At 52.6% G+C, this 13,124-nt stretch overlaps 1 protein-coding gene across 1 annotated transcript; it reads right to left on the reverse strand.

Annotated features, from left to right (window-relative positions):
• Positions 1 to 2,774: 2,774 nt before the first annotated feature.
• Positions 2,775 to 5,892, reverse strand: LOC149309955 (SKI/DACH domain-containing protein 1-like). Its single transcript, XM_089534022.1, has one exon. The coding sequence runs from the start codon at positions 5,890 to 5,892 to the stop codon at positions 3,034 to 3,036; it is 2,859 nt and encodes a 952-aa protein (XP_089390148.1). The 3' UTR covers positions 2,775 to 3,033.
• Positions 5,893 to 13,124: the final 7,232 nt, after the last annotated feature.

Raw genomic sequence — 13,124 nt, forward strand, 5'->3', positions numbered from 1 at the left:
CATTTTCAGTGGAAGGGACCAAAGGAAGGGAAATGCATCCCTTTGCGGAGAAGCAGCGTGGGAGCCCAGGAAGAAGGAGCCACTTTGGAATTGCAGTGGAGGGATTTAAAAGGAGGGAGTGAGGGTTGTGTGTGTGAAGAGGAGGCCTCTCCAAGCCTTGGCTTTTTTGCCAAGAAAAGGCCTTCTGCAAATCATCCAACCCCCACTCCTTGCTAAAGAAGCCAAAGGAGGGTGTGTGTGTGTGCGTGCGTGCGTGCGTGCGTGTGTGTGTGTGTAGCTGGGAGAGTAAGACAGAATGAAATAGTCTCCTGTATGAGTGACATAAGGCCTTATTTTGCACAGTCACACACAGGGTCTACACTACAGCAACATTTCTTCCACAACAATTGCACTGGTCAGCACTTCACCATCTTTCTAGAGCAAAGCAAGCTACATAAGTAATACAGACAACAACTGCAACAGGGTGAGATGGCGGGGAAGGATGTGGGTTGGTATATTTCTAAACATACTTATCTCCTGCAGGTGTCCTGCAGAGATAGGAAAGCCATCCTCCTTATTATGCTCCTTCACACACACCCCCTCTCTCATTCTCTTTCTCCAATGTGGATTTTTAATATATATATATATTACACCAGGTTGGAATATTTCCAGGCCTGGGTGCTTTTCACCAAAGGCTAGCAGTAAAACATTTCCCAACAACAACAACAACAACAACAACAACAACAACAACAAAATGGGGAGTGAATTTCCACAAGAGAATGTTGACTCAGAGGCCCAGGGTAAACATTTCAGTGTTGTTTTGTTTTCTTTCCTGATTTAGGAGAAATCATTCTCTTGCGGTTGCTCTATAGGTGAAATCTCTGAGAATTTCAATTCAGAAAGAGGAATTTTGTTACCAAAACATGGGTGAGAAGGACCAACAAAAGCAGAAGCCAACCATCAACCCCAGCAGTGGTGATACAGCAACTCAGTTGTTGTACCACTTTCTCAATGCTTAACATTTCCAGCAGGCCTACTTAATTCCACTAAGCCTCCTCTCTTCCCCACCAGAACAGCACTGACAACTCCCTCAGGTTTGTTTTTATCACATCTTTTTTAAGAAACCACAACCAACCTCTGGAAAGCATCATTTCTTCCAATGAAACCCTTAACACTTCTCTCTCTCTCTCTCTCTCTCTCTCCCTCTCTTTCTCTCTCTCTCTCTCTCTCTCACACACACACACTCACACACACATTCACTCACCCCCAAAGAGAGTAGAAAACAATGGGCAACCCTGCAATAAGCATAGAAACCGTGTTTTCTTAAAACAGTGTTTTAATTGAAAATAAAGCTAAAGCATGCTTTTTCCAACAGTGCAAATTTCCATCGTTTTTTTGATTTACTGCTTCCAACGTCACAACATTTTACACCGGGCATGTCTTCTTCCCAAAGGCTTTGACTCTAGAAGTCTGCCTGCTTCAACTATGTCGAGTTTTTTTCTTTTTAAGTGCAAATATAGACAATTGCCTCTGATTGTCATGTGCAGTAAAACAAATAAAAATAAATGATCCTGCTACAAGGATAGGATGCTTGGGGGGGGGGGGGGGAGTCAAGTTTCCAGAGATGTAGAGAAAACAGTGATATATCCTGGTTTAAAAAAACAACAACAAACGCCTGAGTTTTTGTGCCAAAGCAGCTATCAAGAATATGGTATATTCTCCATGGGGAATATTCCTTCTACTGGGGACTCTGTTGCATTCAGCAACCTGGATCTGTTTGCATTTCCCCCCCAAGTGTGCGACCCTCACATTGGTCTGGCTTTGCCTTTTTGAGAGAACTCTATTTGATGGACTACAGCATCCTCACCTCCACCTCTAGCTCCATCCTTCCAACAGAAGTATACCTTCCATTTATTGCTTAGTTCACAGCAACCCTAACCTTAAGGTTGCAAAGCCTAGGGACCACTTCCTTGGGAGAAAATCCCATTGAAAAGGGGGGGGGGGGGCTTCCAAGTAAACTGTGCAGCAGAGTGGAGCTGAGGAAGGTAGGCAAGGTAGGAAATAGGTGGTCAAACCTAAACCTTTAACTGTGGACATTCTCCTCTCTTTCTTTGCAATAGTGTGGCTTGTCCCACATCATTTTACTCGTAGACACCTTTCCTTTTTGCTCACAAAACCACCACCCCTACAACCACTGCAAACTGCAAAGCAATATCTCTTGACTGGCTGCTGCTGAAGTAACTTTTCTAGTGGCGACCTGGCAACACATCCCCTTCTGCCCAATGCAGAAGTGCAACCAGGGGATGGGGAAAAGTGGGGTCGTTATAATTTAACAAGAACCTTCTGCAACCAAGTTTAGAGGGCTTCTCCAGTTGAATGACAGATAACAGTGAAGCCTTCCCTGTGCAACCACCTTCTCCACGAAGAAACGGAATGGAACAGTTTTAAGAGACTTCCAGGTTCCCAACCTAGTGCATTTACATATTAATGGCTCGTTCGGAATTGTAATTCAACCTCTCTCTCTCTCTCTCTCTCTCCCTCTCCCTCTCACTCTCACTCTCTCACTCACTCTCTCTCTTTAATTACTTGTAGCAGTTGAACTGAGGTACCGGGTGCATTATTAGCATTTTGAGACAGTAAAGTGTTCCAGCTTTAGCAGATTCCACTGAGGTGTTGTGTTTTTGTTTGTATGTTTGTTTGTTTAATAAACTCGAGGCTTTTGCCTGAAGCCGTCTGCGGAATGTTAGAACTCTCCCCTGCCCTCCCCACCCGCCCACGATCTTCTTCCCCCACGATCTCTTTTCATGGCAAAGAAAATAGTAATCCAATTTCTGCTTCTGCTTCTTCTTCCTCTGCTTCCCAAAAGAGAGGATAAAACCAGAAAGGATGCCAAGGAGTAGCAGAGGGAAACGCACCATCCAGCTTCAAAGGTCAAGAAGGCGGCGGGAGAAATAATAATAATAATTATAATTATAATAATATATATTTTTTAAAAATCCCAGCCAACACAAAGAACCACGACGTCGGGGTAGTCTCCCCTACTTTCCACCGTTTTCATGAATGAAATTTCCTGAATTTGTGGCTGGGGGGAAGAGGTATCGCTGAGCCGCCCAGCTGCCACCTCCAGACCGGGTGGGCCTTGGGGGGCGGCTGGGCATCCTGGGCGGTGTTCAAGCTGTAGGCCGGCAACAGATCCCCGTCCAAGCCAACCACCAGAGAAGGCGGGCATGGAAAGTTGCCCAGGAAGCTGAAGGGCCGCTTGAGGGCCGAGGCCACGCTGCCGCCCACCCGCTTGCGCCGCCCGAGGACGCCCAGGTCCTCCAGGGTCCCGTCGGGGCTCTCCAGGAGCTTCCCCGACGCCGACGCCGTCGTTGTAGTTGCGGAGGGCAGCCCCCGGGGACTCCGGGCCGATTTCAGGTTTGGCTTGAGCGGCGCCGGGCTGGGCAGCAGGGCCCGCTTGCCCAGCACCAAGGTCCGGTAGTTCTTCCTCACCCGGGCGCCGAATTTGTACTCCGCGTCGTCCTCCTCCTCCTCGGGCTTGGCAGCAGCCGAGGCGGCGGAGCCTAAAGTGCAGGCCGCCAGGGCCTGGCTGAGGGGGGCCGGGGGCGGCAGCGGGGGCGTCCTCGGGGTCCTGGTGGGGGTGGGGGGTGCCGTGGAGGCGGTGGGCCCGGGGGGCTGCTCCGGGGGCCCGGCCGGGTCTTCCTTGGCCGGCAGCAGCAGCAGGAGCAGGTCCGGCGTCGGGGTCCTCGTCGTCGTCCGGGGGGGCGTCGGGGGACTGGCCTCCAGCTTGGGCTGCCATGGGGGCGTCCCAGGAGGGCTGCTCTGGACTCCGTACTCGGCGTTGGCACTGCTGTCCTCCACCTTGATCTGGGCAATGGGCACAAGGGGCGGGAGGCGGAGGAGCTGCCCAGAGGAGAGCGGGTCCCGAGGAGGGAGGTCGGAGGAGGAGGAGGAGGAGGAGGGCTGGCTGCCAGGAGAGGGGCTGGAGGGGCGCGGGAGGTGGGCATCTTCTGGGCCATCCCTGGCTGGCAGACCTTGCAGGGCAGCTGGGGGGCTCTCTGCCCGGGTCGGAGGAAAGGGAATCGGAGGAGGAGGCGGAGGAGAGGGGTCGAGGGGGCATCTCCTGCCCTCCCAGGAGAGTCTCTCTGGGCTGGCCTTTGGGCTGCAGGAATTGGCTCCCCCTGGCAAGCCCAGGGCGGCCTCGGGGCTCCCTCCGCCAGGTGCCAGGATGGCGGGACCCGGAGCCTCTCCGTCGGGGCGGCCTCGGCGGCGTCGGTGGATGCTGCGGCTGCTGCTTCCCCCGCTGGCCTGGCTCTGCTCCCCGAATCCCAGCCTGCCCGGGGGAGGAGGGGGGCTCTCCGGTGAGGCCAGCCCCGGCTCGGCTTTGGGGACCCAGGCGGCCGGACTGCTCCAGTCTTGGCTCGGCGGCTGCTCCTCTTCCTCCTCCTCTTCTTCCTCTTCCTCCTCCTCGGAGGCTTCGGCTTTGATGGTCCGGTCCAGTCCGGGCAGCTGTTCGGGGCCCCTCGGAGAAGGCGAGGAGAACGGGGCCGGGAGGAGCAGACCGGGCGACGGGCAGAAAGCGGTGCGCCTGAAGCGGATGCTCTGCACCGAGACTTGGCTGGAGCCAGTGCTGGAATCCGACTCCGAGCTGCTCTCCTCCTCCTCCTCCTCTTCTTCCTCCTCTTCCTCCTCATCGGAGCTCAGTTCGCTGGAGTCGGAAACGAAGCTGCCTTCCTCTTCTTCATCTTCATCGTCGTCGTCGTCTTCCTCCTCCTCTTCTTCCTCCTCCGAAGACCCGGAATTGCTGGTGCTGGTCAAACTGGAGCAGAAATCGGAGTCGTTGCCCGCCTGGTCGGAGTAGGAGCTGGAGTCGGAGTCGCTGCTGTAGCTCTCGGGAGAAGGCTCGGGGTTCTGCGGCGCCACGAAGCCCTTCAAGGCGGGCAGCCTCCCGGGGCTCTTGGCCGCCTTGTAAGCCTGGGTCCGGGGGAGCAGGAGCAGGCGGCGCCCGCAGCCAGGCAGGAACCCTCCCTCCGGGGCCGCCTTCCTCCGTTTGGACCGACACCCCCCGAGACCCAAAGGGCTGCTGCCTCGGGCGGCAACGGCAGCGGCGGCGGCAGCTGCAGCGGCTGCGGCGGCGGCTGCAGCGGCGGCGGCGAGCTTGGGCTGGCTGGCAATGGCGGCGGAGGAGTGGTAGTAGTAGTGGGGGTGCTTGGAGCAGAGGAGGCTGCGGAAACAAGGCGGCTCCGAGGCCAGGGAGACGTAGCGGGGCCGGAGCGGGGGCGTTTCATAGTTTGCGGACCCTTTGCCAGGGCTCCGGCTGAGTCCCGGGTGGCTGAGCCCCGGCGATGGGCTCCAAAAGTGAGGTAGATCCGAAGCCGGTAGGAAAGGCTCCGACTTTGCAGCGGTGCCTTTGCGCCATCCCTTCCTTCTGCTGCTGCTGCTGTTGCTGCCGCCGCTGCTGCCCAGAGGCGCTGCTCCATTCAGCCCCAGCCAAAGTTTCCCTCCGTCTTTCCAAAAGGCCGCCGCCGCCGCTGCCGCCGCTGCCGCCGCCGCCGCCACTTTGGGGTCTTTGGGCTCTTGCCCGCCGCTGGCCGCCCTCCGCTTGGCCCTGAGCACCCTCTCGGTCTTGCAGGAGGTGTAGAGGGCCTCGACGTCCTCCCGGGAGATGAGGGTGCACTTGGCGGCGTGGAAGGCGATGGAGTTGATGGCCTTGAGCTTGCGGAGCTCCTCCAGGTCGCAGTGGTGCTTCTGCACCTTGAGGTGGTCCATCCGCTTGTGGACCGTGGTCCGAGGGATGTTCTTCAGCAGATCGGTGAAGACCTGCGAGAGGGCGAACATCTGCTTGCCCCGGATCACCAGGTAACCCAAGCGGACGCCGTCCACCTCCTCGAAGCCGGACTTCAGGTCTCCCATGGCGCCCCAACGCCAACGCCGCCGCCGCCGCCGCCGCCTCAGGGACGCCCCACCATTGGGGCAGAGGCGGCATACAAGGGGGAGCAGGAGGAGCAGGAGGAGGACCCGCGCCCCCCAGCTCCACTTGCAACAGCCAGCAGTAGGAGAGAGGGAAAGAGAGGGGGAAAGGAGGAGGAGGAGGAGGAGGAGGAGGAGGAGGAGGAGGAGGAGGAGGAGGAGAGAGGGAAAGGTGTGCGGTGGCGATGGGGAGGCAGTCCACCCCGCAGATCCTCTCTTGGTGCCAAAGATTGAGAGAGAAATTGAAAAAGAGAGAGAATTGGGGGGGGGGTTTGTTAGGGGGGGTGTCCTCTGGATTTCCTTCTCGCCCAGGTGCTGGGTTTGGATCTCAAGGCATCTCTGCTGGATGGAGGGGAGAGGAGGAGGAGGGACAAAAAAGAAAAGAACAAAGCCTGTTATTCCTGATCAAACTTTGGAGGGGAAAATCAGCCCAGAGAGAGAGGCAGGAACGGCGGTGGAAGGGGATTAGGAGGGGGGACCATGTCGTGGAAAAATGCCCAGGGCTGGGTGGGTTGGGTTGGGGGACGGAAGGGGGAAGAAGGGGTTGTGGGTCGGGGAATGGTCTGGGTTTGGGCCCCGGTGTTTCCCGACGGGCCAGAGGCAGGCAGGCAGGCTGGCTACCTGGTGGCTTTGGGCGAGTGGCTACGCCCCCTTCCCAGCCAGGATAAAGGAATGTGAGGCAAGGGGGCTGCGGAGGAGAAGAGGAGAGCCACCCATTCCCCCTCTTTCTCTCTCTCTCTCTCTCTCTCTCTCTTCCCGCCGCTGCTTTCGCTCCAAATCAAATGACAGAGTGAAGTGAGCTCGTCCGGAGACACCTTCATCAATTAATTCCCCCAAAGCCCGCGCTGATTGGACACTCCTGACAGGTGATGCAATAAAAATTGATATTCCACCCCCTTTTCCACCAACCCACCTCCCCCCCCCCCGCTTTGCCAAATCTCCGGCTAATTAGCATACTCTTAGCCTGCCACCTCCCCTCCCAAAGTAAATAATACGCTTAGTATATAAATCTTTCTATTAAACAATCCCAAGCGCCCAGCCAACCCGGAGGAACTGGGCACTCTCTGGGGCTGCTGCTACTACTACTACTACTACTTGAAGGTTCCCGTTTGGTGGTAGTGGAGGGAAATCTTAGGAATAGAATTGGGGAATCTTATTGGGGTTCTCTAAGAGAAGTAATGGGGAGGGGGTGTTTTCTGCCTCCTTACTACAAGGATGAGAAAGGTGAGGAAGGAGAACAGAATACCCATTTAAACTCACCCTTTGAAAGGGGGTGTCTTGTTCTACCTTTTGCTCGTCAAGGAAAGAGGCTTCCCTAACCGGTATTTTATTTTATTTTATTTTTTCCTCCTTCAAAGTTTTGTTTTGTTTGGGAGTTTTCTTCTTCTTTGCTTGTGTTAAAGCTGGGGTCCCTGATTTGTGATCCTTTGTAGATTTCTTTCCCCCCCTCCCTTTCCTTTCTTTCCGTGGATGACTCGGAGAAGGAGCATACTCACGTTCGCTAGCTCGGCCTCTTCTTTCCTCTTCCTTCTCGCTTCCCTCTGTTTCTTCCTTCCTTTCTCTCTCTCTCTCTCTCCATTCTCTCTCCTCCCCCCGCCCCCTTTCCCCCTCTCCCTCTCTTTCCGATAGCTAAGTTGTTGGCTACTAGGGTTTCTTGGCGTGGTGATCCTGAGCTCCAGCCCCCTAATACTGTAACACTTTTCTCTGAAATTCTGCCTGTAATATTGGGGGGGAGGGGGAAAGGAAAGGGAGGAGGGGGAAAGGGGGGAGAAAGAGAGAGAATCGGGACGTGAGCTCACGTCAGACCCATAACAAAGCCTAGATAAGCCAGAAATGTATCTCCCCTTTTCTCAGTCCACACAAGGTGGAAGGTCCCTGCATCCACACCAGGACTGGCCGCGTGTCGATCCCTTCCAGCGGCGGCAAAAGCAGAGGGACCTGGGCAAGGGAAAAAGCAGAAAGACAGGAGGAAAAGCCAGGAAGAAGCAGAAGGTTGCCATGGGTCAGGAGGAGAATGCCTCTGGCTTCCTGTGGTCATAAGAGAAGAAATCCCTGCCTCCCTCCGCAGGTCCGATTCCCCCTAAAAATCTCCCCCCCCCAAAAAAAAAAAATCCAAATAGGGGTGTAATATTAGATCTCAGCATCGGTGCTTAGGGGTGAAGATTGGCTATTCAGTCTATCCGAGCATGGAAAGACCATTCAGTCTTTGGGTGCATGGAAAGACCATTCAGTCTTTGGGTGCATGGAAAGACCATTCAGTCTTTGAGTGCATGGAAAGACCATTCAGTCTTTCGGTGTGGGGAAGAGGTATGCCTCCCCCCCAGGGTGCTCACACATAGGCTCTCAAATACTAGAAATACACTCACCCAAGATTTTCTAGATCAAGGGCACCCCTGGCAACCACTTTCACCCCCTGGGGTTTGATTTGGGCCTTGTGGAACAGAGATGAAACAGCTACCACGACATCTTGCCAGGGTTTACTTTTGAGGAGGGGATCTCTTATTATATGACATTATTCTCCTCTCTTCCTCCAAAACAAGGCGACCTCTTTCCTCTCTCCAAAGTCTTTCGCGGCCTCCTCTGTCCAAAGTAGCCACCCAATACATAGGTTCCAATAATAAATCAATGCAGAGAAATAAAAGGATAGCCTATCGTGAGGGTTCAGCTTAATGCAAACGCAGGACTAGGGTGCAAACCAGTCTCCCATCCCGGCCTCCCTTCAATTTCTTCTGGTTTAGTTGGATGGCAGCGGGTCAAGACGGGAATCGATGTTCAGCTCCAGTCTGGCCAGAAGCACAAACGTCCACATTTCCCAGTAGCTCCTGACCTGAGCCAAAATGAAATGCATCCCTGTGCTCCAGGGAAAAAAAAAGGGGGGGAGAATGGGGGTGGAAAATGCTTGGGAGTAGGGAGAAAAGCCGAAGACATATTTCCTCTTTCCCTATCCCTTCCTTCCCCCCCCCCCCCCCCCCATATAGATCTAAAGTCTACATAGACCTAAATCTCCATTCATATGGAGTAAGAAGCTCCCATTTCACCCGAACTGGGGAGCTGCTGGTGGTGAATGAATGAATGAATGAAGAAATTCTGCTTCCCATCTCAACTGCCCCTCCTCGTAATTAATTTTCAGGGCCGTTTTGCATGACTAGGTGAAAACGCTCACCATCTTCCCTTCCGTTTTCTCTCTCATCCCTCCCCCCCTCCTTCAGACTGAAACAGCCCTTCTAAATCCCCATTTTCTTGGGAATTCTGCAAAGAGTCGAGGAAAGCGGGATGGTGGGAGTATGGAGAGGCCTCTGAATAGGAGGAAAGTCTCTCGAATTAGTCGAGGCTTAACCAAAGCTGGAGATCTGGGCAAGTCAGGACTAGGGAGGTGCCCGAATTGAACCCGCGCTTTAACTTTGTTGTTGTTGTTATTGGCCTTCGAGTCGATCTCTGGCGACCCTGTGGATGAGACATCTCCAAGAAACCCTGTCCTCCACTTCTCTAATTAGGTCCAAAAACACATTGCAGAAATAATGCAGTTTGAGACTGCTTTATCTGCCCTGGCTCAGTGCTAGGGAATCCTGGGAACTGTAGTTTGTTGTGGCCCCGGAGTTCCCTCTGACAGAGAAGGCTAATCTACAAATACCTGAATTCCCTAACATTGAGCCAGGGCAGTTAAAGCCCTGAGAATTGTAGTTTGTTGTGGCCCCAGAGCTCTCTCTGACAGATAAGGCTCAGTGTCTCACAAAACTACAAATACCTGAATCCCCTAGCATTGAACCAGAGCAGTTAAAGCGGTCTCAAACTGGTTTTTTGGGGAGTTTTCAGGCTATGTCGCCATGTTCTAGAAGAGTTGATTCCTGACGTTTCGCCAGCATCTGTGGCTGGCATCTTCAGAGAAGAATAAACTCTTCTAGAACATGGCCACATAGCCTGAAAAACCCACAAAAAAAAAAAAAACTATGGATGCGGGCCATGAAAGCCTTCGGTTTCACATTGGTCTCAAACTGGATTATTTCTGCAGTGTGTTCAATCATTTAGTCCCTGTGTCTCTCCTGACTGAGTCCATCTATATAGCATGCGGTCTCCTCCTCCTTTTTCTACCTAGCATTATTGTCTTTTCCAGTGAGTCATGCCTTCTCATTCTTTGGCCACAGCCTCAATTGAATCGTCTTGGCTTCTAAGGAGATCCCTGGCTCGATCTGTTGGGATTTCTTTCCTTTCGAGCTCCGAGGCCTCTTTCCCCAGGCAGACTAGCAGCTGCTGAACCTCTGTGTGGGTGCATTTGTGGGTGTGGGTGTTGTATTCCTATATATCCCATTCCTAGATCTCCCTCCGTCCCCTGAGATCAGGCAAAAAAAGGAAATAAAGAAGGGAAATCCTGGGCTGTAGTGTGTGTGTGTGTGTGGGGGGGGGGTATTAATATCTCCTGACATTGCAGCCCTTTTCAATGGGCCCGAAAAACCGGCGCCGAACAATGCATTGAGCTCCGCATCTGGCTCGTCTCGCCTACATTTTCCGCTCCTCCGATGCGGGAGTTCCCTGCAAAGTTTGGAGAGAAAAACAGGGGTCTTTTTAAAAGTATTGCTCTCCGTGGGGGTGTTTTCATAAAAAGAAAAAGAAAAAGGCAAGGAAAAGGAGGGAAGGAAAGAAAGGGAAAGGTAGAAAGAACACAGGCAGTGGGTTGTTTTTTTTGGGGCAGGATTAAGCGAAGGAGGTGGTTTCCAAATCGGCTCTCCTCCCTCTCTAAAGGCTGCATCTACACTGGATAAATAACCCGGTTTGGCACCGCTTTAACTGCCCTGGCTCAAGGCTATGGAATTCTGGGAGTTGGAGTTTGGGCCATCAACCAACTCCCAGAATTCCATAGCCTTGAGCCAGAAAAGAGTTAAAGCGGTGGCTAAGGTTGACGGTGGTTGAAACTGGCAGTGATGGAATCCCCGACAGCTAGATCCACCAAATAAATGTAATTCAGCCCCTTGTCTTGGACGGAAAAGTTCTCCCTTCCCAGGGTGGTCGGAGGATTTGTGTCTTTTTGTGTGTGTCGTGTTTGTTCGATAAAAAGTTGAGATTTGAACTTGTGGCCCGAGCTGGTCAAAGCTCCATTCCCATTGGATGGCTGGATGGCCATCTGTTGGGTAGGCTTTGACTGAGAGTTCCTGCATGGCATGACAGAAGGGGGTTGGACTGGATGGCCCTTGGGATCCCTTCCAACTCTATGATTCTATGATTTCCTCCTCCTCGTCTCACCTTCCTCATCTACTGGTGTGTTGTTGTTGTGGGCTTTCGAGTAGTTTCCTACTTATGGCGATCCTAAAAGACAGGGTTTTCTGGCCAGGTTTCTTCAGAGGGGTTTTGCCATTGCCATCCTCTGAGAATGTGACTTCCATGTCCCAGACAGGATTCAAACCTTGGCCTCCAACCACAGCACCGCTGTGGATCTATTTGGAAGTAAATGGGTTGTGAGGTTCAGGTACACATACACACCCATCATGACAACACTTGTCAGCCTATGGTGGCCCCCTTGGAAACCCTTCCCTGTTTTTGTTTGCTGGTGTTAAAAGGGAGAGAGAAATTTTGAAAACAGGGTCTGACAGAGTTTTATGGGACTGCTTCCAACCGAGATTTCTCCCTTAACATATAAAATCTAAGTCAGCCCAAAAAGTGTGAGTGTGTTTGTATAAAGGAGAGAGAATAAGTACATTCACTAGTAAATAAACCACACCACACAGGGAGCAGGGGGTTTGCAGGAAACAGTGATCTACCTATAGGCAAAAGACACATCTGAATCTACATCTGAGTCTCCTCCAGATTCCTCCTCCTCCTTTTGTTCCTTGAAACTTCCTTATCTTGATTTGGAATTGAATGGGGGGGGGGGGGGAAAGAAGGGTTAAAGGGGAAACCACCCCCTTTTCCTGCGGGTACCAAAACAGGCCCCACAACTGAGATCTTCCTCAGGTCCCTTTTTTCAAAAACAGCAGCAGCTAGAGCAAGAGCCAACTCAGGGAGGCCTCCTAGGCCAGCAAATAAAAGCCAAGTGGATTTGTATAGCAGAGGTGACTGGGATCGATACTTAGCAACGGTTACAGTTGAGATTATTAACTCGGAAGAAAGAGCCTTCCCTTCCAAAACTTACAATTAAACCGAAATCCCGATGAATGGGAGAAGAGGGGGGTGTATATGCAACTGAAGGGGTTGTTCTCGGTAGCGTTGGAAGTTATGCGCGAATTTCCTGAGTTCCTGAATTGAACAAGAGGCACAGGCAGCAGTTCGTCCAGGAAAAGCGGGAGCAATCCACTTCCTCTGCGAGTGGAATTGCATGGATTCCCTCTGATTTCTTTTCCACAGCATGGGTGTCCTCCTGGAAAAAGCCAGACCCTTCCGAGGTTGTGGTGCGGCTTTACCTTGGCCTCTTGGGCCTCAACCTTCAGCCATTGATTAGGAAATACAAAACCATGTGGAACCACTGGCACCCAGGAGGGTGCTTCTGGGGATCTCTGGCCCCAAGAATCAGGAGCAAAGCGCTGCCTGTCTCAGCTTTTCATGAACCTGGAAAGAAAGGAGGGAAGGAGCTCAAGGTAGCAAAGGATGGGGATCTTCGGCTGCCTGTTTCTTTCTGGCAAAACAGATCTGAGTGGATCCACACAGTAGTTAAATCGCGGTGGGAATGGAGAAAGGCCTGGATTTAAATGGCATTTTTTTGCAGCCAGGCCTTAGAAGCCAGTGAAGCAGGAATAGGAGAAGCCGGTGCAAAGACGTTGGTTTCAAGATGCCTGAATCAATGCCATCCCTCCAGAGTCAGAAATGAAGCCAGGGAGGTGAGGGGAACAGAAAGGAGTGCGATCTGATCCGGACTGGGCCTTTGCACACAGGCTGGGAAGGCCTCTTTGGGAGCCCCCTTCCTCAGCTTCCCCTCCGACCCTTCTCCCCACCCCCATCGATTATCAATCAAATGTCCTCCTCCCCCCCCCCCCCCATGGAAGTAGCCTCAGTCTGTAATGTATACCCCACCTTAGGTAGGATTTCTTGGCCTTAGATGATATTTCAGTCTGGAGCACTCACTCTCTTGGCTAGCGACAAAACCTAATTAGAAAATAAGGAGGACAAATAATATTCCTCACTCTCCTTCCTCCTGATGTCAGATAGCACAGTTTGTTGGGATTTTTAAAAACAACAATTGTGGTATTTAA

Source organism: Sceloporus occidentalis, unplaced genomic scaffold (assembly GCF_023333645.1).
Source record: "Sceloporus occidentalis isolate IW3139 unplaced genomic scaffold, rSceOcc1.0.p SCAF_7, whole genome shotgun sequence".
NCBI lineage: Eukaryota > Metazoa > Chordata > Lepidosauria > Squamata > Phrynosomatidae > Sceloporus > Sceloporus occidentalis.

Coding starts and splice junctions, on each gene's coding strand:
- LOC149309955 (XM_089534022.1), bottom strand. CDS start 5,892: ATGGGAGACCTGAAGTCCGGCTTCGAGGAGGTGGACGGCGTCCGCTTG.